The following is an 11,324-nucleotide window of genomic DNA, read 5'->3' on the forward strand; positions in this document are numbered from 1 at the left end:
ACAAGGAAAGTATCGCTCTGTTGTTGAATGGACCAAAACAAAAACAAATCTTTACTACTATTGAGTCAACAGCTGTAATCGAAGGAAGGTTTTGAGGGTCTTAACATGCTCCTGAATAATAAAGCAACACCTGAGGGAATGGAGACTAAAACAATTGTAAACTCTTTAGGCATTAAAGGAATCTTGTAAAGTGATAAGAATGAGTCATAATGAAGTAAACGACTCTCTACATTTACAAGTTGTCTCGCCAATAGGATATCATTTCTGAACCAATATTCTAAAAACAAAGATTTATTGTTATACAATATGTGCTGATTATTCCAGATATAATATACTGTGGGGAGAAATGATTCTTCTAAATGAAGGTTCATGACTAGAAAACCTGCTGATGAAAAGCAGAGTTTCACTGGAACTTTGTCAATAGCAAACCAACATGAAGTTAAGGCCACCAAAAGTAGAAGAGGCATGATGAGGAATGCAGTTCCACATAGAAGTGGGTCTTCTTAGTCAGTGTTTTATCAAACTGATCTTAAAAGTATTGTTTAAGGTAGGAATGTCCAGAAAATTCAGCCCACCATACTCATAAGTGTCAATGCAACAGTTTCCTAATGTGAAGGGTACCATCTGGTCTGTAGAAAGAGTTCTACATGGAACCCTAAAGAGTTCTAGTTGGAAGCAAAGAGGTTCTACCTGAAACTCAAAAGGGTTCTCCTATGGGGACAGCTGAAGAAACCTTTAAGGTTCTAAATAGCAAATTTTTTCCAAAGGGTGTAGTTTTGTTATGCCCACTCCTCTACAACACTTCAACCGTCCAAATAAATGTCATGGAGCATCACCATGGCGATGATGATTTGTGAGACGTCATTGCGTCGACAATCCACAATAGTGACTTAATGACATTTGGAGTCCCTGACATCATTTGTTTGGCTTCTAACTATTGGAGAGGATGGCTACATCTGGAATGTTACCTGACAGTATATAGGTAATAGGATGCCATTTCAGACAGACTCTGTGTAGGTCTGTTCTAGTCTGGTGGATGGATGGTGTAATAGATTGGTCCTGAGTGGCGTAGCGTTCTAAGGTACAGCATCTCAGTGCCAGAGTCATCACTGATGGAAGACCAGACTAAATGAAAAATGGATCGGCGATGGCTAGAAGGTCGGTGCCAGAGTCATCACTGTAGTCCCTGGTTTGAATCCAGGCTGCATCACATCCGGCCAAGTTGGCTTGCCGTGCGGTAGCAGAGAAAACAGTCGAAGACTAGGGTAGCTGGAGTCTTTGACCATTTTTAGGGCCTTCCTCTGACACCGCCTGGTATAGAGGTCCTGGATGGCAGGAAGCTTGGACCCAGTGACTGGACTGTACGCACTACCCTCTGTAGGGCCTTGAGGTCGGAGGCCGATGGTGCAGCTATAGAACATTTTGAGGTTCAGAGGACCCATGCCGAATCTTTTCAGTCTGCTGAGGGGGAATAAGATTTAAAGATGTTTGAAGTGTATACAGTTTACACAACTTCCAATGGGAAAAAGGGCGCTACAATGAATGTGACATTGGATGGAAAGGATTTGGACATGCAGTTAGACACGGAGCCCGCTGTCTCTCTGGTCTTGGAAATGTGTTACCGTGATGCTCTGAGTCACCTGCCATTAAGGACAACGCAGTGAGACAATTCCTTTGCTAGGTGAGACAATTCCTTTGCGAGGTGAGACAATTCCTTTGCGAGGTAAGTAAGAACATTCCGTTGTGAGGTGAGAACATTCCGTTGTGAGGTGAGAACATTCCTTTGTGAGGTGAGAACATTCCTTTGAGAGGTGAGAACATTCCTTTGTGAGGTGAGAACATTCCTTTACGAGGTGAGAACATTCCTTTACGAGGTGAGAACATTCCTTTACGAGGTGAGAACATTCCTTTACGAGGTGAGAACATTCCTTTACGAGGTGATAATCGACAGCCATTCAAAGTTGTTGGAAGTTTTTCACATAACTTCAATGACATCAACAAACTTCATCAAAAACCTTCGAAGGCTGTTTGCAGTCTATGGATTGTGCAAATAAATTGTCTCTGATAATGGACTCCAGTTGGTCTCTTCTGATTTCAAACAATTCCTACAAAACAACAGAATCAAACAGACCCTTGTTCCTGCTTACCATCCTGACTCGAATGGCGCAGCAGAAAGGTCAGTCTAGATCCTCGAGGGAGCTCTGAAAAAAAAAACGTATTGGAGGACAGCAGACAATATACTGTCTTTCTCAAGCATCGCTGAGCCAATGTTCCGCAGGACCCCCCACAGAGTCACATGTCAGACCCCTGCTGAGCTCTTCCTGAAGCGCCAGATCCGAACACGCCTCAACCTACTCCGACCTGACTTAGCTAAAACAGTGGAAGAAAAACATGCCAAACAAAAGAAACACCATGACCATGGTAGACTACACCTTCGAGTTTTCCAGGAGGAAGAACAAGTGCGACATGGAAAGAGAAATGGATTCAGGCGACAGTAATCTGGAGACTGGGACCTGTGACTTACCTCATTCAGGACGGAAAGAGAAAACATTTAAATCACTGTGTAGATTTATTGTTAGGCCTCATTAAATAGCTGATGATATTGTGTTATTTAATACATGGAGCGTACAAAGTGAAATCAAACCCAGCATATACTTTTGTTTAAAAAGGGATGATTTAACTCAAAATAAATGATATTGATTTTACTAAAAATCTAAACAATTACAATGTTAATTGCATGATGTGTATGATGGGCCCGATTCAGACTTGAGATATGTTGACGTAACATGGAGTTAAGTCAATAAAACATGGACATTTGGCAATATTTTGGGACTTAACCTCTAATGACACCCCATCCTGTGAACGGGACCGTTGTCATCATCTGACACTAATTAGCATAACGCAACGGACATAAATCTTCCTAGAAAATCTTCCTATTCATAAAAATCACAAGTGAAATATATTGGAACACAGCTTAGCCTTTTGTTAATCACCCTGTCATCTCAGATTTTCAATGCTTTACAGCCAAAGCTAGACAAGCATTTGTGTAAGTTTATCGATAGCCTATCATAGCATTATGCCTTGCTAGCAGCAGGCAACCTTGTCACGAAAATCAGAAAAGCAATCAAATTAAATCATTTACCTTTGATGAACTTCGGATGTTTTCACTCACGAGACTCCCAGGTAGATAGCCAAAGTTTTTTTTTTGTAGGCGAAATAGCTCCATTTGTTCTTCACGTTTGGCTGAGAAATCGACCGGAAATTGTGGTCATGACAACTCCAAAAAATATTCCAAATTAGCTCCATTATATCGACAGAAACATGGCAAACATTGTTTAGAATCAATCCTCAAGGTGTTTTTCAAAAATCTATTTGATAATATAGATAATATATCCACCGGGACAATTGGTTTCTCAGTAGAAGCGATTGGAATACTGGCTACCTCTTGTACTTTACCCAAGATTTTCTGCGGGAGCATCATGTGACCACTTGCGCAATGTAGCCCCCTACGGGTATTCGTCAACATAAATGCATAAAAACTAGGTCACAATACTGTAGACACCTTGGGGAATATGTAGAAAGCGTAAGCCGGCTCACAGCACATTCACAGCTCAATAGGGACTCATTGGAACGCAGCGCTTTCAAAATATGGGGCACTTCCGGATTGGATTTTTCTCAGGCTTTCGCCTGCAACATCAGTTCTGTCATACTCACAGACAATATCTTTACAGTTTTGGAAAGGTTAGATTGTTTTCTATCCAAATCGCTCAATTATATGCATATTCTAGCATCTTGTCCTGACAAAATATCCCGTTTAAAACGGAAACGGTTGTGCCATGACCCATGACACTTTACAACATTATGGGGAGAAGTTTCCTCTCGCTAAAACACACACAAAGAGCTAAAATAAAACCTGTGTAATGACAAGTTTGGTATTTTATCTTGTTCCCTTTCAGATATACCAAGCAAAGCTTTCAGCTACAGCTCAGTCTCAAGCCATGAGCCTGCGACCCATGTAGAAATTGTCCAAGACCTTTATTATATATACTATATATATTATATCAAACCCTATAGTCGCCTCTATAGTATATTAAACCCTATAGTATACTATATTAAACCCTACAGTAGACCCTATAGTAAATGCTATGGAGGTTGGCTTAAGTGTTATTAACATTAAAATGTAAGTGCAGTATGCCTGTCTATAATGCAACTTTGACTGAATCTTTTTGTGTTCAGAGTGCATCCAAAATGGCTCTTATTCCCCACATCGTGCACTAGAGGGAACAAGGTACCATTTGGAACATTTCTACATCTGGTGAAATGTCTAATTGTTCTGTTGTAGTATCACAGACAGATATTTCACCGGATGTAGATATGTGAAGCATCCGCTTGGCGTTTCCAAATATGGTAGTGAGAGGAAGCCCATCCTGAATTTAGGTCTTGTTGTGTTCAGGTCTGTTGATTGTGGTCTTTTTGGTTCTGGGTTTGTTGACTGTGGTATATAGTACAGAGGGGTCCTCCCAAGCTTCTTGTGCCGGAGGTCTGTTATTTATTTTTATTGAACCTTTATTTAACTAGGCAAGTCAGTTAAGAACAAATTCTTATTTACAATGACGGCCTACTCCGGACGACACTGGGCAATTGTGCGCCGCTCTATGGGACTCCCAATGACGGCCGGATGTGATAGCCTGGAAGAAAGGAGATGCAACATGTCACATCAATCTTCACTTCTGGGGTCTCATTTTAAGTAATCATGTAGATGTTAATACATTTAAACAAACAACTGCTTGTCTGCATAACATAGAAGTGTTGTATGCATTCCTACCTGTCAAGCAAAAGTACCATCTAATTAAAAGATTATCTGAGATGTAATGGATTGACTTGTTCACCAGGTGGCAGCACTGGGGCGGTTGATTTCACATCATACTGGACATTGTCATCCTCTTTCTTGGGTTGGTGCAGTTGGACAGGGGAGTAGAGGCACTTCCTGGTTATTAAGAGAGGTGGACATTGGTGTAGTGAACGTCATCCTGCTCATCTGTGCTGCAGTAGGGGCCATGGCCATGCCTGGGACGTTGTCATAAACTGGACTGAGTCTCCCTGGAGGAGAAAAGACAGATCAACATACCTTGGGACTATTCCATTGGTTCCACTGTGCCAGGCAAGATTAATCAAGCACTGATCAACAAAAAAAATCTGAAAGAAAATAAATACATTTGGACTTCAACTCCCTCTCCATTCCCTGCTGTGACCCTTGTCAGATTTGGAGGCTTTCTTCATGTTTTTTACACAAATTAATGAATCAGTCATTGAATAACAATCAAGATGATAAAGTGAAAGATAAGTCTTTAGAAAAATGGTCACCTGGACCGCATGAAGCCAGAGAGACAGAGGATGAGAACAACATTTCCTAGAGCTGCATTCTTCGGTATGGCCCATCAGCTGCACTAAAACCTGGTAAATGGTTTGACAATAAATGTCTAGATCTTTTTGGAGCAAACTTATTCCAGAAGAGATCTCTGGTCCATATAAAAAACACACAAAAAATGAAGTGAAAAGCAGATGTTGTTGAGCAGATAATGGATTTAATATATTGATCTACTGAATACACACCTAGTATTGTTGAAACATTATTATATATTAAACAATTATTTAATGGATAATATGAGTTATTTAAATAAGATACACCTCTGAACATCCCAACCCACCTCAACATCCCCCTCTACACACAAACGGTTCATTGTCCATGATGACATTAAGCCATTTAGATCAAAATGAGAATACATGGACAGGGGACCTGATCCTAGATCAGCACTCCTACTCCAACACACTTGATACATATGGATCCAGAGCTGCATATTATACTATACATGTTACCATGGTAATCAGACTTAGTAAACTGTTAGAGAATGGGAGATGGATGACTGTTTACAAGATGTTTTCTATGTAAACTTTATTTAGGGATCTAGAACCGGTGCCGGAGAGGAGGGAGATGAAAGATGACATGTTTGTGCTTTCTGGTGGTTTTTCAGTGATGCTGAATGAGCAAAGCTCTTTCCACATAGACAGGAGTAAGGTTTCTCTCCAGTGTGTATTCGCTGGTGTGTTGTCAGATTGAAATCTAGAGCAAAACTCTTTCCACACTGATCACAGCTATAAGGCTTCTCTCCTGTGTGTATTCGTTGGTGTCTAGTCAGGTGTACTGATTGATTGAAGCTCTTCCCACACTGATCACAGCTATAAGGTTTCTCTCCTGTGTGTATGCGTTGGTGTGTAGTCATGTCTCCTGACTGATTGAAGCTCTTCCCACACTGATCACAGCTATAAGGTTTCTCTCCTGTGTGTATGCGTTGGTGTTTAGTCAGGCCTCCTGAATGACTGAAGCGCTTCCCACACTGATCACAGCTATAAGGTTTCTCTCCCGTGTGTATGCGTTGGTGTGTAGTCAGGTGGTCTGATTTCCTGAAGCGCATCCCACATTGATCACAGCTATAAGACTTCTCTCGATTGTGTATGCATTGGTGTGTAGTCTGGGCTCCTAATTCATTGAAGTATTTCCCACAATCAAAGCAGGGATAAGGGCTCTCCCCTGTATGAATTATCTGATGAGATTTTAAGGTTTTAGATGCAGCGAAACTCTTCCCAAACTGAGAGCAGTGGTACGGTTTCTCTCCGGTGTGACTCCGTTTGTGAATTATCAAATCCTTCTGTTTAGCAAAACTCTTCCCACAGTCAGAGCAGCAGTGGTGAGGTTTCTTCCCTATACCTCTATGCTGGTGCTTCTTGAGGTGTTCTGGTCTGGAGAGACTCTTCTCTTTCTTGTCAGCATCATGATGTTGAGGCTCCCCAGATGATAAGCCCCTCTCACTGAGAGAGCAACGATAAGAGATGTCACCTGTGAAACAAAGACATTGAATAGTTAGGTTTTGTAAATATGGGTCCATTAACAGATGAGTCGTTCCATGAAATGAATGCCCTTTGCATCTCTTTGATTTTCTTCAGTAGAAACTTTGCACCAATATTGATTTTTAAATCTGTTATATTAAATAGAGCCCTTTAATACTGAACACATGGAGAATTCGACTAATCAGATTCTTATTATGAATAAAGACTTTCTAAAGTGACAAGTTTCTGCTTTTTGACAAGTTCCTCCTTCAACCCTGTGTCACCTCAACCCTATTTAACTTCTATTAATATTTTAACCCAACTAATACAATCATTTCTCCAAGTTTTACTATCATTGAGTAAAGTTACAAGTGCAGAATAATATGATTATTAGTATAAGAGTTTGATTTAAATGTTGACATGCTTTGAAAGAACAATTTCCCTAATAAAGCTGTTTACATGGACACATCTGAAATCAGGCTGCTCTGATGGGACTTTGCTGAAAATGGCCAATCAAAATAAACATTCTACCACAGCATGTTCTTTTTTTGAAGCATATTTAATTCTGAGTTATGACAAATTCAGTTTGTATGTGAAAACTATGTCTAAGATGCATACTTTGTTTTTCCTGAACTCACTGCACTCGGTCAAAAGAAGTTAGCTGGCGCTGCTTGTGGTAGCACATACACAGATTAAATACACCTCTATAACTCTGATTAAAGTGTTTACATGTCCTAATCATTCTAAAGATTGTTCAGAAAACCAGGTGTTTTTAAAGGTGTATCCTTACTTCTGTTATGACCTTACACCAATTAAGATCAGCAGAGTAAGGTGTTTACATGACTAATGACACTCAGTCTACTGCCATAATCAGTTTAATAGGAAATGATTAGTGTGCATGTAAAGCCCCAGTGATTTGGTAACTTTGACAGTCATTTCTGAACATGATTTATTTTATGTGATTAGTGAGTCTGTCCCTCATTTTAAGGTCTACCCTGTTACATGAACTGAACTCTTGTTTTAATATAGTGAAACTGTTCCTACATTTTTGTAGTAAAATGCTTTATGAAGTTGAACATGTGCTCTTTATGACAGAATGTTAAAATTAGTTAACATTTTTTTAAACTTCTCAAAATTGGGTGGAACGACCATACTTTAATCAATATATAATTCATCGTTACAGAAGCAGACTGTAGTCTCATCCACACACCATGGTTCTTACTTAATGATATCATATCTCCATGTTCTTCTTCTCCTCTCTCAGTTCCATTCTGTCCCGGTGTTTTCCTGCAATCAACCAGACCCAGCAGTAAAGCGGTCCCGGGAGACGTTTGACCTGGGGACACCAGGAAGGTGGAGGGGAACGGAATAGCTTTGTCCTGTTGGACGCAATAAATATTTAACATAATTTATCAATAAACCAAATGTTGTATTAATTTAGTCTGAAACTCTGATTGATTTGGGTGCATCCTTAGAATATCTCCTTTTTCCTAAAATTTCCAATCGTTCACAACTTCCCACTAATCTAATAGTATTGGGTTGGTGGAGGAATGGGCTAGTTTCCACCATATATCTCATACCAGTCATTTCCTATCAAACAGCAAGGAAGAGGCAAAGAGAGAGGGGTAACTGGGCCCAAAATCTGGATCTGCCTTATTTGATCGAATTTCAATTTCTTAACGATTAGGTTGTTAGGAGTGTATTGATAAAAGTAAGACACTTTATATGAGAGTAGTGCCCGGTCGTCACTAGTAACCGCAAACAGTCAAACCACGCCCATTTCTACCATTGATCTTATTAACAACACTTCTAACTTTATGCCTAATAATGGTCCCACCTGATCTTATTGTGAATTTTACAGTACTTATGTGGCAATGCTTTATTTCAGAAGGAGCCAGCAAAACTAGTGCACTCTATATGTGCTCTGGGTCATTAGACATGCACCTGTCTGGGGGTTTGACACAGCTGGTTATTCCTGTAACTGTGTTATGACCAACCATGTACTGTTGCTATGGTTAAACCTCGAGTATTTTCCAGAATAGGGGTGTCCCTTTCAGAGGAGTTAGCAGGATGACATGTATGGTTATTCCTGTAGAGTGCCAAGGTCTGTTTACTATGGTCCTACATGCATGAACCTGGCTTAAGGCGAGTGAAGGTCTATTTTGGTCTATTTCTGTGGCTCTACTTGTTCCATGCCCTAATATGAAGGCTATATGATAACGGTGGCTAAATGCCAGAGGGGATGAGCCATTAAGAGGAGTTACTGTGAGTGTGACCTGAGGACAAATGTATAAAACGTATATGCCAAGACTGGAAGGCAGTTGAATTCATGAACCAACTCGGCTTTTATTATGAAGTAATAAGAAGTCTATTTGAACTCACATGCTCCGGTATTTGTAAAATATGATTGACCGAATATTTCCACGACAATCTTGCCTCTCTTTTGATTGCCTTCCATATTTGAAGACTTCATTTTCTTTGTTAGAGCAGTCACTTGAGTATCTGGTCAGGTAATGGATAATGTGTTCGAAATCATTGAAGGAATGTGAACATGTGCACACTGGGAGGAAGGATAAATAGTTAGGTCATAGTCACAGATTCCTAAACATTATATAGCAATAGGCTACTTGGTTGAAGAAAAAACAAATCCCAACAAGTTCTACCGTCATGTTTTTTTGTCCAGCAGATTTAAACCAAACACAGGAATGTGGAGTATCACATTTTATACAACACAGCAGGCATAGAATGTTAAAACCAGACTTACCCGATCCATCGTGGAAGCTATTGATTCTTTGTATGATATGAAATGTTGTAGGCTACAGTACAGTTAGACTACTTTGTTGTAGTGTTCAGATAACGACTAAGGAGTTTCAAAGAGAAAATTCGATTCTAAAGGCTGCAAGTTATGCGTCCCTGGACCAGAGCAATCAAACATCTATTTAAATATCGTAATTAAGTTAATAAAAATAAACGTCTCACGTAGCCTGGTATTACTTCAGAAAGTTATTATAAAAGTCAAGTAATGTCATGAAAACGTCCAACAACACCCCTTTCCCTAAGAATCCTGTTGTCTGCTATCGTTTACTTTTACCTGGCAGCTACTTGGAACACATGCGCAAAGAGGGAGTATCTCAACAGGCCAATCTCCCTCGTGAGGGAGTGTCTTGGAATTACTGATTCCGGTCTTTTGCTGCTGCTGTAATGGCAGCTGCTGTACACTACCAGCACTGATAGGACAGGGAGCTGTTTATGCAAGTCTTTGCAATGGCTGAATCAAACCTAATTCACAAGTAATTTTCCGGTCAAAAATAAACGTAAGTCCAGTGGTGGAAAAAGTACCCAATTGTCATACTTGACTAAAGTAAAGATACCATAATAGAAAATTAAGTGAAAGTCACCCAATAAAATTCTACTTGAGTAAAAGTCTAAAAGTATTTGGTTTTAAATATACTTAAGTAACAAAAGTAAACATAATTGCTCAAATATACTTAAGAATTAAAAGTAAAAGAAGGAATAACTAAAATGTCTTTAAACAAAGCAAACCAGGCTGCACAATTTTCTAGTTTTTTTTTTAAATTTAAGGATAGCCAGAGGAACACTCAGACATCATTTACAAACAAAGCATTTGTGTTTAATGAGTCCGCTAGATCAGAGGCAGTAAGGATGTCCAGGGATGTTCTCTTGATAAGTGTGTGAATTAAATCATTTTCGGTCCTACTAAGCATGCAAAATGTAACAAGTACTTTTGTGATTCAGGGAAAATGAATGGAGTAAAAAGTACATCATTTTCTTTAGGAATTTAGTGAAGTAAAAGTAAAAGTTGTCAAATATATTCAGCACTCGAATGCTAGCTAACGAACGGTCTGTGTGCTGACTACAGGTTTAACTAACATTAGTGTATTGTAACATTGACACTGTGTGCTGACTGCAGGTTTGGAGGCCACTCTACAAATGAACTCTATCCTGACACCTCTGGAGCAGTGCTGCTGGTATATCATGGTACATGATTAAACATTCAGGTGCAATAAGTTGTGTTATGAATACATATACTAATTTTCTTTACTCAATTACTTTCATTTTCTCGGCGGACGTCCATATGGTTGGAGGTACAAACTTTCTGAAGTTCGCTTGGTAAGTCACTGGTAAGCATAATATCCTGCGTGGAAGTGTACTCACTCGCTGCGCGCAGTTGATCTGTATCTTCCGCTCCTGGTTTGTCTTGCTGACACAAATGTTATTTACTTTACACAACCTGCCCACTGGCTTGTACTACGTGTGTGTTGTGAATTGCTTTAACATGCTGCTCCCTGTGCCATGGCCTTGCTGGTTTGGCTGATCTTATGGCTTCCATTTGTGACAGGTGTGATAGTGCCATCTCCCCTGGCGATCTGAATACCTCGTATGCACTACCTGGGTTTCAGCCACGCGGAGAGGGCGGT

The 11,324-nt window shown here is 39.9% G+C and overlaps 1 protein-coding gene across 1 annotated transcript; it reads right to left on the reverse strand.

The window, feature by feature from the left end:
- Positions 1 to 5,802: 5,802 nt before the first annotated feature.
- LOC135534611 (zinc finger protein 239-like) lies at positions 5,803 to 9,928 on the reverse strand. Its single transcript, XM_064961550.1, has 3 exons — positions 9,650 to 9,928; positions 8,108 to 8,264; positions 5,803 to 6,895 (listed from the first exon to the last, which is right to left on the reverse strand). Exons 1-3 carry the CDS (start codon positions 9,656 to 9,658, stop codon positions 5,958 to 5,960), a joined length of 1,104 nt encoding a protein of 367 aa, XP_064817622.1. The 5' UTR covers positions 9,659 to 9,928; the 3' UTR covers positions 5,803 to 5,957.
- Between the last annotated feature and the right edge of the window lie 1,396 nt (positions 9,929 to 11,324).

The sequence above is a fragment of the Oncorhynchus masou genome, chromosome 5 (genome assembly GCF_036934945.1).
Source record: "Oncorhynchus masou masou isolate Uvic2021 chromosome 5, UVic_Omas_1.1, whole genome shotgun sequence".
Taxonomy (NCBI): domain Eukaryota; kingdom Metazoa; phylum Chordata; class Actinopteri; order Salmoniformes; family Salmonidae; genus Oncorhynchus; species Oncorhynchus masou.

What these genes read in the sequence shown, in the direction of transcription:
- LOC135534611 (XM_064961550.1), bottom strand. An exon ending in TGGAGATATGATATCATTAA is followed by an intron (nt 6,896 to 8,107) that starts GTAAGAACCATG and finishes TTTGTTTCACAG; the next exon opens with GTGACATCTCTTATCGTTGC.